General features: G+C 33.7%; 2 protein-coding genes across 4 annotated transcripts; both read right to left on the reverse strand.

The window, feature by feature from the left end:
• Positions 1–1,522: 1,522 nt before the first annotated feature.
• On the reverse strand, positions 1,523–3,593 carry LOC9324805 (hypersensitive-induced response protein 2). 3 transcript variants are annotated; one of them, XM_021035885.1, is made up of 6 exons: positions 3,504–3,593; positions 2,794–2,990; positions 2,586–2,706; positions 2,403–2,494; positions 2,199–2,295; positions 1,523–2,110 (listed from the first exon to the last, which is right to left on the reverse strand). In XM_021035885.1, exons 2-6 carry the CDS (start codon positions 2,980–2,982, stop codon positions 1,749–1,751), a joined length of 861 nt encoding a protein of 286 aa, XP_020891544.1. In that variant the 5' UTR covers positions 2,983–2,990; positions 3,504–3,593; the 3' UTR covers positions 1,523–1,748. The 3 variants fall into 3 exon arrangements, with proteins under 3 accessions (XP_020891544.1, XP_020891545.1, XP_002888742.1); XM_021035886.1 differs by lacking the exon at positions 3,504–3,593 and adding an exon at positions 3,355–3,472 and having other exon boundaries at positions 2,794–2,992; XM_002888696.2 differs by lacking the exon at positions 3,504–3,593 and adding an exon at positions 3,338–3,472.
• Positions 3,594–4,469: 876 nt separating this feature from the next.
• LOC9324806 (protein NRT1/ PTR FAMILY 4.6) lies at positions 4,470–8,670 on the reverse strand. Its single transcript, XM_021035074.1, is given in 6 exon segments — positions 4,470–5,484; positions 5,487–5,760; positions 5,839–6,267; positions 7,947–8,164; positions 8,297–8,402; positions 8,547–8,670. Coding segments are annotated over 6 exon segments (1,761 nt in total). The 5' UTR covers positions 8,550–8,670; the 3' UTR covers positions 4,470–4,753.
• Between the last annotated feature and the right edge of the window lie 6,564 nt (positions 8,671–15,234).

Consider the following 15,234-nt stretch of genomic DNA (forward strand, 5'->3'; position numbering starts at 1 on the left):
CGTTACCAATAAGCCATAACATTATTTCGGAAAAACGGTAAAAACAGGTTACATATAGCAATTAAAATATATGAGTTCAAAATTTAACACCGTTAAATAATTCCGTTACGCCCGTTAACGGCTGTTAACTTGCAGGTACGATTCCACCAATAGTTTATATACAAGGTATTTTAAGACCACAAAAAATTAGATGATGTATTTTTATTCCAATCAAAAAGAATTGGGTATTAAACGTCCAAATAAAAATTAGTTTGGGTTTTTTTTGGGAATTTTCCCGATTTAAAAAGTAGCTACTTTTTGTTTATCAAGTTAAATGTTTCTTTATAAAACGTTATTTTAATTGTTTCTTTTGTTTTTTAATATTAAATTAAAATGTTTCGTACTTCGTAGTTTTAAGTCATCTATACAAATGTTACCAATCTGGGTGTTATTCAGTAAAATCAGGATATTTGCTTTACCACATGCTAAAATCACCGTCGTATTATGGCTAAGTTTTCCATTAAGCTTTTCAGTTTAAAAATAAAAACTTTCTTGACAAAAAAATCACATTAAATCTGCGTTATTAAAAGAGAAATTGTTAAAAATGCACCTTTTTCAATATCTCTTTTCAAAAATACCCCTTTTGAGAGTCCATTTTTAAGTTTGCCCTCTTTTAATTTTTAATGACCATTTTACCTTTATTTGAAACAAAATTAGGTCCACAAAATACAAAATATTTTTTGGCGGGAAAAGTGATCCCGCAATTTTCCCGCCAAAACACTTGTAAAAACCTTTAAAATACCTTGTAAAATTTTCCCGTAAAAATTTTTCCCGCCAAAATTTTTTTTTTGCGGGAAAAGTGATTCCGCAATTTTTTTGGCGGAAAAAATTTACAAGGTATTTTAATGATTTTACGGAGTATTTACAAGTGTTTTGTAAGGTTTTACAATATATTTTAAAAGATTTTACAAGGTACTTATAAGGTTTTATAAGGTATTTATAACTTGTAAAACCTTATAAAAAACTTGTAAAATCTTATAACTTGTAAAACCTTATAAAATAGCTTGTAAAATCTTATAATATCTTATAAATACTTTATAAATACGTTGTAAAACCTTTTAAAATACATTGTAAAACCTTATAAATACCCTGTAAAAAACCTTTAAAATACCTTGTAAATTTTTCCCGCCAAAAATTTAACGCCAAAAAAATTGCGGAATCACTTTTCCCGCAAACATTTTTTTTGGCGGGAAAATTTTTTGGCGGGTAAAAATTTTACGGGAAAATTTTACAAGGTATTTTAAATGTTTTACAAGTTTTTACAATTGTTTTGGCGGGAAAAATTGCGGGAACACTTTTCCCGCCAAAAAATATTTTGTATTTTGTGGACCCAATTTTGTTATATTTCCTTATATATTTGTGATATCTTTTATTAAAAAAAAAGATAATTTAATCATTTTGTACGGGTATTTTTAAAAATAGATAGCCAAATGGAGTATTTTTGAAAAGGGGTATTGAAAAAGAGGCATTTGTGAATTTCCCCTATTAAAACCCAAAACAAGTCATATTTTCAAGCCCAAACTATATCGACAAACCCACAAAGCAAGACAGTGGATCCAGTTTACAAGCCTAGAAGTAGAACAGAGAAGCGATAAGAAATGTAAGAATCCATGTAGACTTCGCAAATAGAAGGTCAAACCTCTAAAGATAAACTAAGAAGCAACAACACAACTCTAAACCCTGAAAAGCCTTTCTACTTTGAGACCTCTTTACTCAGCAACAGAGTTACCCTGAAGAAGACCATCCCTGATCTGTGAAGCAATGTCCTTAACAGCACCTGGACCGTGCGGTATGAACACCGAGTTTGACTTCGAAGAAGCACCAATTTCCTTCAATGTGTCGAAGTACTGAGTGACCAGAACCATATCCATCACGTCTTTCGAAGACGTTCCTGGAACAGACTCGGAGAAGGCGAGTACACTGTTTCTCAGACCGTCCACAATGGCTTGTCTCTGACGGGCAATACCCATACCTGAAAGGTATTTCGATTCAGCTTCTCCCTCAGCTCTCTTGATCTGCAGAATCTTCTCTGCCTCAGCTTTCTCACTTGCTGCCTCTCTCATCCTAGAAGCTACGTTTCCACAAGAAACAGAACAAAACATCGTAAGAATCTCAGCAAATAAAAGTCGAAAACTTTTTTATCAACAGTTGAAAGTTACCAGCATTGATCTCATTCATTGCCCTCTTGACGTGCACATCAGGCTCGATATCAACAATCAGTGTCTGAACAATCTCATACCCGTAATGCGACATAGCCTATTATACACAACAGCAGTTAGAGTCCAATCTATGTATAAAAATTTTCTGCAGAAATTTCAAAATTGTTGCTCAAGGAGATGGCTGGAAACTGGAAAGTAGTTTACCTTTTCAAGCTCAGTCTCAACAGTTTTTGCAATGTCATTCTTTTGCTCAAAGGTTGAGTCAAGATCCAGCTTAGGTACACTTGCTCGGATCACTATTCATAGATAAATCAATGACGGATATGTTATTATAAGGCAAACACAACAACATCAAGAAGCAAAAAAGGAAAGAGTATTGAAACAAACCATCAAAGACATAAGCTTGAATCTGATTCCTTGTGTTGCTGAGCTTGTAAAAAGCATCTTGAGCACTCTCCGCTAAGGCCCGGTATTGAATGGAAGCAACAACCGTGACAAACACATTATCCTAAACAACAAAGTAACCAAAAATTGTTACAACCTTCAATGTCACAAAACGAATAAGGCATTGATTCATGAGTAAGTGTCAAGAGACCTTAGTTTTTGTCTCGCAGCGAACATCGAGCTGTTGAACACGTAAGGAAAGGTGACCAGCGACTTGACTTCCCAAACACCATGGCAAACAGTGACAACCCGGCTCAAGAACTTCGTCGAATTTCCCAAAAGTCTCTTTGATTGCTACATTCGATTGATCAACTTGAATACAACCCAAAGCTTGACCCATTTTTTTTTTCCTGAAATCAATCAAACAAATGTAAACAAAACTTCAAAAACCATGACAAATTACAAAACTTTACAACTGAAAACATCATCAAAACCTAGTTTATGGGATAAAAACAAGAAGTAAGAAACAAGTCAAGAATCTAAACAATACATTAAGTCAAAGAGAAAAAGATTTAAAAAAACATTTCTTTAAGCATTTTTTAACGACAAGTAGACTCAAATTCTATAAGATGACCTTAAAAAATTGACCCTGTTCTAAAATACTAGCAGAAAATAAAAATTATTCAATCATCAAAAAGGATTCGTCTTTAATTATCATAAAACCTAAAGAATTGAACAAAATACCTAAAACCCTACCAGTCCCAGAACCCACCAGAATCCAGAGAAAGAAGAAATCAAAATTCACACACACGAAGACTGAAACCCTAAATTTGATGGAGTCAAAAAGGGTCCACGAAACAGAAATCCACAAAATCAACAGTAACAAAGCAAAATTAGATTAAAAAGAAGAGAAATTACACACTTGGAGAGAATAATCTATGTGCCGCGTAAAGGTAAAGGAGGAAGCAAAGACGCAATTATAATAAGCAAAGCAGAAGAAAAAAAATAAAGAGAAAGTTGGAGGAAATTACGAAGGAAGGTTCCGCGAATTTACTTGTTAGCAATTTGACAATTAACGAATTATTATGATGAGTAAGATCTTTTGCTTTTTATTGTTGGGATTTCCTTTTTGCTTCTCTCGGCAATCAATCAATAAGTGTTATTTTTTTTTTAACAGCTAATAAGTGGTTATTATATCACGACGAAATTTGGTAATAAATTCTTGGGATTTATCTTTTATTTCTATTTAAAAGAGATTTTAGTTGAGAGAATAAAAAGATATAACTTGTTACTTATCCAGTTCTTTTATAAAAAGACAATTCTGTTTTATATTTATTTTAGTATTAATAATTTGTCATAATTTTGAGATTTATTTAAAATTTTCACCCTAAAAAGGCCTTGTGAGAAATAATCTAGCTTGATTTAAAAATAAAAAATAAAGATAAATTTAGTGTCAGAAAGAAAAAGATGTATTTATTTTTTATCGACATATTTATTTTAGGTGCTTTTCAATAGTTAGCGCCTTAGCGGTGCTCGATTTTAAAAACTTTACCAAAACAAACAAGAAAATAAGATAAAGGTCAATCATAATAATCTGATGTTTTTTTTAGAGAGATTCAAATTCAATCAAGGAAAAAAAAAAACAATTTTGTTTATAACTTTATTATATACAACTATTTGACTGACCAAAACCAAAATAAATGGGCTTTGTTTCCTTATTATCTTCCAGGCCATGTTAAAAATCACTGGGCCTCGTTACTCGTCGTTTTCTCAGCAATTTCACACACCATAAATGACAACCACAATATTTATCTCAAATTCCTCTTGATGAGAATCAAAGCAACGTATGAAGTCAAATTAGCTCAACACAGGTAAGTAGTCACAGAGTTTCCAAAATCAACCTTTGTGAATATATCAAAACATAACAGCTTCACTCATCAATTTCGTGCACCACAAGAAACCGTTCAAAAGTAAGACTAAAGCAAGTTAATATCATTCGCTGTACATTCCTTGTCCAACGATAAAAACTCCAAACCCCCAATATTTACTTGATCACAACATCACTACGTGCCCCCATTTATCATCTCCTATATAACAGCCGCTTAAGTAAAAACATTTTCAGCTCTAATAAAAAAAAAGACCCTTCAAACTCAAAAGTTGACCACCCAATTTTAGCTTCTCGAACCTGTTGATCTATACTTGTAACGCATTGCCCAGAAGAGGTAGTGCAAGAAGTTAGCTGCACTAAGAACACACATTAGCCAATAGAAGTAGTCTAGTTTGTAACGGTTTATGCTCTTTCCTCTGAGCCAAGGTGTGTTGCCTGAGCTCCCTGTGATGCTGTTTACTATGGATACGATCACTGAGCTTAGGTAATACCCCATTGCCAAGGAAGCCCACGATAGCGATGTCGCTAGAGATCTCATAGAGGCAGGTGCTTCTGTGAAGAAATACTCTAATAGTCCAGCTAGTGTGAATAGATCAGCTGATCCTAGGAAAAGATATTGAAGCGCGATCCATAGGAAAGTGACGGGCAAGGTTTCTTTCGAGTCAAGCAAGCCGGAGTCTTTGGCCACTCCCTTCCGTTTGATTTCTACCAGAGCTGCAACCGCCATTGCTAATATCGAAAGAACTAAACCTACTCCGATTCTTTGTAAATGAGTGACTCCCGTTTCTGTTTTGGTTGCCTTTCTAGCAAATGGGATAATGAGATGGTCGTAGATAGGTGCGAGGATCATGATGAAAACGACGGGGAAGATCGGTAAGGAAGCTGGAGGAATTTTTAGGCTTCCTATCTTTGTGTTCATAGAAGCAGCTTGTTGGACGGAGAATGTAGAGAGCTGAGCTAAGCAACAGTTAAGCATGATAGTGCAAGCAAATATCGGAAGCATTTTCAGGACAACTTCACGTCTCGCACTTGTTGGACTGTGCATTCTAACAATCTATGGACAGGGTTCTCATCCGCAGCTCCATTTAAGATTCTCAAACTGTTAGTTAGTTGTGCCCGAGGAGGCACGGCTTCTTCTTGACGCGGCTTTTCCAATTCTCCTTGTGATTCAACAACAACTTCTTTTTTCCCCTTTGGTACACAATGAATAGAGGGACTCACGACCATACTCACAACCGCATTGCTTGAACTTCCACTCGAGCAGCACTTAACGGAAGCTGCAAGAAGAACCTGAATCAAACATATCATATACATAACTTAGGGCACACGTCAATCTCCAAATCAAGAATTAAAGAGGTCAAAACAAACCTTCAAGATTGTGGTGAGAGGGCTTCCACATGGAATCTTGTTCCTATAAAATCTTGATCCAGAGAGAAAGATGAGAATCGAGACGAAGATAGCAATGGTAGAAACACCGAATCCCCATTCCCATCCTTTGTTGTCTTCTAACCAAACCACAAACGTGACCGCCACGAGTGCGCCACAAGCAAGACAAAACACGAAGTAGTTAAAGAACGTTGACCTCTGTTTCCGACCTTTAGGTGTACTCTCATCAAACTGTTCTGCTCCATGAGATGGTAATGAACCTTTAATCCCTCCCACACCCAAAGCCACTAGGTACAATCCCACGAAGAACATCGCTGCCTTCGAACCACTCACCTCCTCACACGTGGGACTATCACACGATGGAGGCATTAAAGACGGTGTACGAGCTTGAATTGTGAGTATGATCAATCCCTGCACGTGCACGTCTCCCAAAACACATTTTAATCATATTGGCTAACTAAATTGGATTTGTTAAAATCATTAATAATAGACGACGGTTTTTTCTTGGGAGTTGCAAAGAATAGTATGGGAATGGGACCAGGGACACGTGAGAGAGTTTAACCCTTGTGGTTCGTGAGAGTCAGATCAGCGACGTGATACAAATAATTGAAACCGTTATGAACGATGAAACGTCGTTATTAAATGAGGTATGGACAAAACCTAATTTTCGTGTGGTCTTCTCATTGGCCACTGCCTTTTCTTGAAGAAATAACTTCGGTTACACTGACGTACCATCAGGGTTTTAAAGTTTTGGACTCTACTATAGTATATATTATCCAATCATATATTGATATGTTGATTCGAGATGAATGTATGACTCATGGAAAGTAAATACTTTCATATCATACACAGCCCCGGCTCAGATGGGTAGGGCGGAAGTGCGACGGCCCGGGGCTTTTTTTTTATAAAAAAATTTACATATAAAAAAGGCCCAAATATTTTTTAAAAATATTATTAATATGAGAATTATATTTTAAGAGACCTAATTATTTATAATAAAATGTATAAAAAGGCCCAAAATTTTTAAAATAACAATTTTTACTATAAAAACTCCGCAAAATTTTTAAAAATTAAGTAAATTTTCTCTTTGTATATAATAATAGGCCAAAAAATTTTTTTTTGCCCTAAGGCTCTCAAATATATTGAGCCGGGCTGATCATACAAGTAAATAACTAAAATCTATATAAAACTAAAAAAACACTCGTAATTGGATAGTGAAATTATAAGCTAAATCAGCTATATATTTTTTCTTGTAATCTCTTAGAAGTTTTATAATGAAGTTATGATAGTGTATCTATCTACCCATGATGGGAAGTAGAAGAAAGAGCGTTTGCGTTTGTGGGTAGCATTAAGAGCTCTCCAACTGTACTTAAGAACTACAAGTTTGTTTTGTCTTTTGTAACATTAAGTGGCAGAGTCACGAGGGTACGAGTGGCAGATGTTATATAAGTGGACATTATAGTTTCATACCCTATCAAACGTAAAGACAAGATAACAAAAAAAATTAAAAAGGTCGTTGTGTTACTGAAACCCAAGAAAGAGTTTTAAATTTCCTTGTTTTTAACCCTGCGACAGTGACAGAACTAATAAAAATACGTTTGGGTCCCGACCTTAACATACGGATTTTTATAGATGTTATCACGTATGTGTCGTGTTAGGATCAAAACAAAGCATTGCGTATAGATACGGTACCGTATCAAAGTCACGCTCCTCTCTTTGCTTTTGTCCTTTTTATCAGCATCCTAATGCACGCATGGTTCGTTGGATTTTTTGCTACAACCATATTTTCATATGTGATAATTTTCTTTTATGCTATATTTTTATAGATATACATGTGGGATCTATTTTAATGTGAACGGATTTATGATTGTTGTGGCTAGCCATTAAAAAAAGGTCAACGCTAATAACTTAAAACTTAAGCGATAGAGAAAACAAACTAATTAAAGCAATCTAATGGATAAGAAAGTTTCTGAATATTTTTATAAGTGGAGCTAGTTTGATTTGTTGTTTATTGTTGAGTTTAGAAATTATAAGGATTAGCAAAATGTAAAAGAGTTAAGTGAATATAAGAATAAGTAAGAGATGTTTACCAAAAACTCGATGGAGGCTGAGATGAGGAAGATATGAAAAGTGGAGAAGAAAGCGTCGGAGAGGAAACCACCGAGGAGAGCTAGGAGAAAAGCTGTGCCCATGAAATTGGTGACGTCATTTGCCGATTTCGATGGAGACATGTGCATGTACTCTCTTAGGTATAGCACGAGATTACTCGCATTCGCTAAATACGCTAGATTCTCTAATATCTCCACCACTTCACAAGAAAAGTATATATAAATCAATCACAATGATCCATTAGAGAATCGTTTTTAATATAAATGTGTGGTTGATAAAGAAAAAGATGCATAATAGAATCGAGGGGTAAATTTGGAATTTTCGAACTGACCTAAGACGAACGAGGCGGCGAGCATGCCACCGTGACGGCCTTTCACGGCGGCTCTGTTTCTCCAATCGGCGTAGCCTTCCCATCTTGAGACCTCTTCTTCCACTTCCTGTAAGTACATGGCAAAGAACAAAAAAGACAAAACAAGACTTTGAGAAAAAGACATATATTTCTATAAAAGGAAACATCATCAAATCATATATTGATTTCTTGAACGATGAAGAAAATAATGTGAGAAGCTTCAAGAACCCACCATTCTCTCTCTCTCTCTCTTTCTTTCTCTCAAACTTTGAGGTAGAGGAAATATAAAAAAGGTTTTAATGAAATATAAGAGTGAAAGTGAGAAGGGTATTAGCGGAATTTAAAGAGAGGAGAGGAGAGGAGAGGAGAGGGGATTGAGGAAGGGTCCAATTGGGTGAGAAGAAAGAAGAATTTGGGCCCTCTTTATTATTAGAAAATGACTTCATGTTGTAGTTTTCTTTACATTTTTAACATTCAAAGCGTGAATGGGTAACACTTTAAACATCAAAAGAATTCTACTAACACTATAAACCACCATGATAATTTTACTAATACTTCAAACCTTCAAACTACTTTTTTTGTCGGCGCCGCCATAAAAATGACAGAACAATCAATTTCTGTTTGTTAAATATAAATTTATTTAATTTAATTTAAATTTAAATTAATTTTATTATTTATTATAATTAATAAAAATCTAAAAAAAAAACTTCATCTTCTTCGTTTACTCACCGTCCGACCAAAATAAATAATAAAATTAATTAAAATTTAAATTAAATTAAATAAATTTATATTAAACAAACATAAATTAATTGTTCTATCATTTTTTATGGCGATGCAAACAGAAAACCTAGTTTGAAGGTTTAAAGTGTTCGTTAAATTATATTAGTGGTTTATAGTGTTAGTGAAATTCTTTTAAGGTTTAAAGTGATACTCAGTGACACTTTGAAGGTTAAAAATGTGATTTTCCCGTTTTCTTTATGCTCTTCTTAGGAAATGACATTGTTTTTTTTCTTCTCCTCTGAAAAAAATAGCTTTAATTCTTTGTTTTTAGGGCACTAAAGATGATATTAATTCCAAGAATTTATAAAGCTAGTAATATAGTGGTGGAATAAAGACTAATCAATCATGCATGTTTGTTTTGCCTTTACTTAATATGCAAGTTGATTTTGAAATGTGGGTTTCCAATACCAATACATCATACGTAGAATTGATTTTGTCTTTTATCCTCTACAAGGTAATGATAACAAATTTTAAGGATTGATTGAATATCGATTTACATGTTAACGAACAATAAATTCTTCTAGAGAGTTCAAAGAATGACATAGATTGTTTCACGTAAAATTAACTTTTAGTCTACCACATTTGTATGGTCATAATTATAAAATAATATACAATATATTTGGGTTTGGTTTGTTTAATGGAGAAGGATGCAAGTAAATCCAAAAAAAAAAAAGTTGAGGGTAAGATAAAGGTGATGGAAGGAATCAAACCCTCCACTTAATGGATTTAAAATAAATTTAGTGAAATTAACTTTTTTGACTAAAACAAAAATGAAGTAAAACATTCACTTAATCTAGACCTACTGATTCCTCAGCTCCTCTTTCTATGATCATGGCAGTTTTGGCTTTGCAAAATAGCCAATAAACTGATGTTACCAGTAATTACCTCTTTTTGACGTTTTAATTTATTTAGATAGAATCATAAATAAACTATGTTCTTGTTTGTCGGGTAATATTGAACTACTTATGTTAATGGTTGATATTCGTGAACCATTTTCTGTTAGCAATTTATGTAAAAAAAAATTGTGATCGTATTTTATTTAAAAGATAATATGCATTGTTGTCTCTACGATGGTTTTGCCAGAAGATCTTGCATTCGGAACTCCATTGGTTTTGGATACGTGTCAACTACGCATAACTTATTCGTTACCACACAGTGTGAAGCAATTTTTATTGAATTTAATATTGCATACCGTTTTGTATTTTAATATATATTATATTTTGTTAAAAGTATTTTGATATTTTACTTCTTTTTCTGCGGTGGTTTGATGACCGGGGGCTAGGGACGATCGAAGAAGGAGCTATAGTGGCTCAAGAAATATTCGTATTTCTATTGTCAATACATATATCTAAAATTTAAATTGAAAGTTTGTATATAAATAACAGACAATAAAACAACTATACGCCAACACAAAATAAGCATTATCATGTTCATGGCATAGATACAAGAATATGCTGAAATTTAACTAATGTTTTTTTTTCCAGTGCTATTCTACTATTCTCAGAATTGAATATTTTGATTATTCTAGTGCCATATATGAATACGTATATGTGTGTACGTGTTTACATGTTCGAGTATATGATTCAAATTCACAAGGCTCTCTAATCACCCTGAGGTCTTTTTATAGCGAAGAATCCAATACTGTTTGGGATGACTTTAACACTAAAGTGATCTCATGCAACTAAAGAAACAAGTTGCATAGACAAGTGTCGTGTTTTCTTATCCATGCAACATTTACTTTGTTTTCTTGATTTATTTCCCCTCCATTAAGGAATTTTATTAATTGTAAACCTGGTTCAGTCTCTATTACAAACTTTTGGTTAACATAAACAACAAAACCACATATTCCCTTATTTTAAACACGAGACAAGGAGACAGTTGTCAATGAGAATTACAAATCGTGTACCGAAAAAAAATCCAAAACATATTAAAATTGAAATATATAGCCGCAATATAAATTTTCCAAAATTTAACTGTTTAGGTGAATTTATAAAGAATTACTGAATTTGACTTAGCCGTACCACATGATAATGAGACTCTTTTTTTTTTGGTTTACGAGAGCAAGGTCGATAGAATTAAATATCATATATGTGATACTTTTCTTAGAAAATATTGTTTGGAATCAATCTTGAAAATATAAAATACCAAATAAACCATTTTAAAAACTACTGTGCAGAAAATAAAACAAAAAGATCTTGAAATTGAAGCTTTTTGAGGTTTGAAGGACACAACAAATACCAACCATTCTCCACTTCCGCTTAATTGTGGCAGTGACCGACCCTCTCTTTTCTCTACATTATTTATTGGGATAATTGGGTGAGAGACATTATTGGGGAACTTATTTAGTTTTCTTGTAATCTGACACAAGGCTTAGGACAACGATAATTTTAGCCACTCTTTTGTCCAATTTTAACCCCACTCGCTTATGCACTGTAGATCAAAGTTTGGCCCATTATGAGAGACAAAGGCAATGAATTTTGGCATTCTCGAGAAACTGTTGCGTGTTATAGCTATCTAATTTTCGCAGTCCGACTTTTGGGTGTCTTCTCTCTTTCCTCTTCATTATTCCGCGATTGCTACTGTTAACCCTAAGTCCCATCACTCTCTGTTCACATCTGATTTTTCTTTCATCAAACTCTCCCTCCGAAGGAATTAGCATTATCATCTCGGTAAGCCGTCGTCTCTGGGGTTATATTAACCGCCGTTCTCGTCGGAGAACAGAATTCGCGAGTTTAATGGCTTCTCATTTTCTTTCGGTTTTCGATGTTTTATAAACACTGTCAATTATTTTTGTTTTTCCTATTTCCAAACGCCATCATGTTACGCTTTCAGAATAGTCTTTTTTCGATTTTTACCGTTTATGGGTTTCGATCTAGTATAATCATAGATCTCCCTCAGATAAATTAGATCTCTACTTTTCTCGACACCACCTTTACAGATCTATTTAGATCTCTACTTTTCTCGACACCACCTTTACAGATCTATTTTTTCTTTTAGCCCTTCCCGTATACTGCTCTATAATTCCAGATCTAATCCTTTGCTAACAACTTATTACCCTTATTTCTTTCTGCATGACATGGCTGTTCTGGAACTTCCTTCTCGTTTGTTTGCTGATAGAGAAGAGCCAGTAGGAGACCGAGTGAACTAGTATTTTAAGCTATATGCGATCAAGGTTATCCTCAAGGCTTTGCAACCGTCGGAGCTTGAGCTTATTTGTCCGTGCTTCGGAAAATTACTCGATGTTTACTCCAAACCGTCATTCTCGGGGAAGTTGGCCCATTTCTTGTTAACTCGGCAGCGGAGCGTTGTAGCGTACATATAAGTATACAAATGTAAATAACGCTCTATATATGTGTTTACATATATATAAATGTTAATAAAGCTCTATGTATGTGTTTACATGTACAAAAATGTTAATAACGTTCTCTATATATATATATGTATTGACATGTATACATAGACCGAATTATTTAACACTATAATTATTTTTAACGCTCTATGTATGTATTTGTTTATATGTATACAAAATGTCAAAATCATATATAATATTTATTGGGTGTCTATGCAACTAGCTTAGTTGTTTAAAAAATTCGAAGAACTATTTATTAGGTATCCATGCAACTATGTTAGTTGTTTACATTTTTCGATTCCCGTCTAAAACTGCTTTCATTACGGATTCAAAATTCATAAAGCTCAAATAAAGTCATTGCATTTAATAACTGTCACCTCATTGTTTCTATCAACAGGTGAACATTTATTACATGTCTGTTTATTCTTCCAAATGCCTTAAAAGTCAAAAACATCTCCACCACGCGCATGCACAAATAAAGTTGTGGCATTTTCGTTATTACTTAGAACTCGAGACCCATTTATCTAATTTATTTATCTTTGTTAAAGACCAAAAATCCATATTGTTGATTAGCTAATTTTATGTCTAGTTTTTGTCTCTGCACAAATTCACCCTTATTTATTTCATTTTCTTAGAACTCTTACTCTCTTTTCATAAAGCATACAACAAATTGACATTAAAATACACGAAATATTCATAACGAAAGTCCTTTAGACTGCCCGTGAAATTATGTCTTTTATATGTCCCTTTTATATATAATCTCGTCTGTATATGAGCTGTGATATGTTTGACCGATGACTTCTCCATTTCTTGGACCTGACTTGAAGAAGCTGGGAAGATTTTTTTTCTTTTTAATGCTTTTTTATTTGAGAAATTGTTAAAAATGCTCCTTTTTTAATACCTTTTTCAAAAATGCCCCTTTTGAGAGTTCATTTGTAAGTTTGCCCTCTTTTAATTTTTAATAACCATTTTACCCTTATTTGAAACAAAATTAGGTCCACAAAATACAAAATATTTTCTGGCGGGAAAAGTGATCCCGCAAATTTTTGGCGGGAAACGTGATCCCGCAATTTTCCCGCCAAATTTTTTTTTTTCGAGAAAAGTGATTCCGCAATTTTTTTGGCGGGAAAAATTTACAAGGTATTTTAAAGGTTTTACAGAGTATTTACAAGTGTTTTGTAAGGTTTTACAATGTATTTTACAAGGTACTTATAAGGTTTTATAAGGTATTTATAACTTGTAAAACCTTATAAAAAACTTGTAAAACCTTATAACTTGTAAAACCTTATAAAATAGCTTGTAAAATCTTATAATATCTTATAAATACCTTATAAATACATTGTAAAACCTTTTAAAATACATTGTAAAACCTTATAAATACCCTGTAAAAAACCTTTAAAATACCTTGTAAATTTTTCCCGCCAAAAATTTTACCGCCAAAAATTTAACTTCAAAAAAATTGCGGAATCACTTTTCCCGCAGAAAAATTTTATTGGCGGGAAAATTTTTTGGCGAGAAAAATTTTATAAGGTATTTTAAAGGTTTTACAAGTGTTTATAAAATCAAATTTGTAATTTTGATGTGTGCATATTCTCATGTTTTCCTTATATATTTGTGATATCTTTTATTAAAAAAGGGTAATTTAGTTATTTTGTATATAAAAAGTGGTATTTTTAAAAATAGACAGCCAAAAAGGGCATTTTTAAAAAAATGGCATTTTTGTGAGTCTACTTTTTTATTTCTTATATTATCAGTTCTAAAGTTGGGGCCAACCTTGCAGGCGTCTGCATATATACTGTATAACCAATGATATATGTTTGAAAGTTACATAATGTTAAATTTTAGAGATAATTGGGTGAGAGACATAGGATCGGGGTGAAATAAAATTTTCGGTATAATCTTGTCGGGCCTAAAACATTGTAAATATTTAGCCCACTTTTTAGCCTCTTATACCCTCACGCGCTCCTTCATGGTCGTCCAAAACTTAGCCCAATACTTGAGACATTGGAACTGATTTTGCAGTTCTCGAGGCCATAAAGGGTGGCGTCTGACGCTACGTTTCTAGTTCATCCTCTCTCTTCTTCTCATCCCGCCATTTCACTCAGAAAACCCTAAAACTCTCTCTCTCTCTTCAGTTCCCAGTCTACTGATTCTTTCCTCTGTCGCTTCCGGAGACGACGGTGTGACACTGTTCAAGCCTTGGCGGTGCCGTTTAGACGATTTGTACGGTGAGCAAACGCATATTGCTTTGCCGTTGTTTTTTTCCCCGGCGCAGCCGGCACCATTTAATCCATCAGAAAAACTTGTTTTCGTTTCGATTTTTGAAAGAATCTTTATCCGTTTCGTTTGACATGCTCTGTTCGGCGACAAAAAAATTTCCCCAATTGATTAACGGGTTTTCTTTCTCGTCTTCATACATGGCGTCATAATCGTTCCCTCCTACTATGCATATAGTCTGTAATCTTTCATCTGTTTTTTAGATCTGTAAAAATTCTTATATTCCTGTTTAATCCTCCATATTTTCCTATAGATCTATATGTTTTATCCATGGATATACATGGGCATTCACATTCTTTCATAGATCTGTATTGCATGTTTATATATGTCCATAATTTCTACCTATATGTCATAGATCCGTTTCTAAAACATGCATGTTTGTTTATTTTCTTAGTAGATCTCTAATTTACTCTGTTTTATTTCTTAAATCTCTGCAGGAACATGGCAAATGTCGATTTGCCTTCTCGGCTATTCGCGGACAGGGAAGAACCTGCGGGTGATCGGGTGAACATGT

Source organism: Arabidopsis lyrata (assembly GCF_000004255.2).
Source record: "Arabidopsis lyrata subsp. lyrata unplaced genomic scaffold ARALYscaffold_2, whole genome shotgun sequence".
Classification (NCBI taxonomy): Eukaryota; Viridiplantae; Streptophyta; class Magnoliopsida; order Brassicales; family Brassicaceae; genus Arabidopsis; species Arabidopsis lyrata.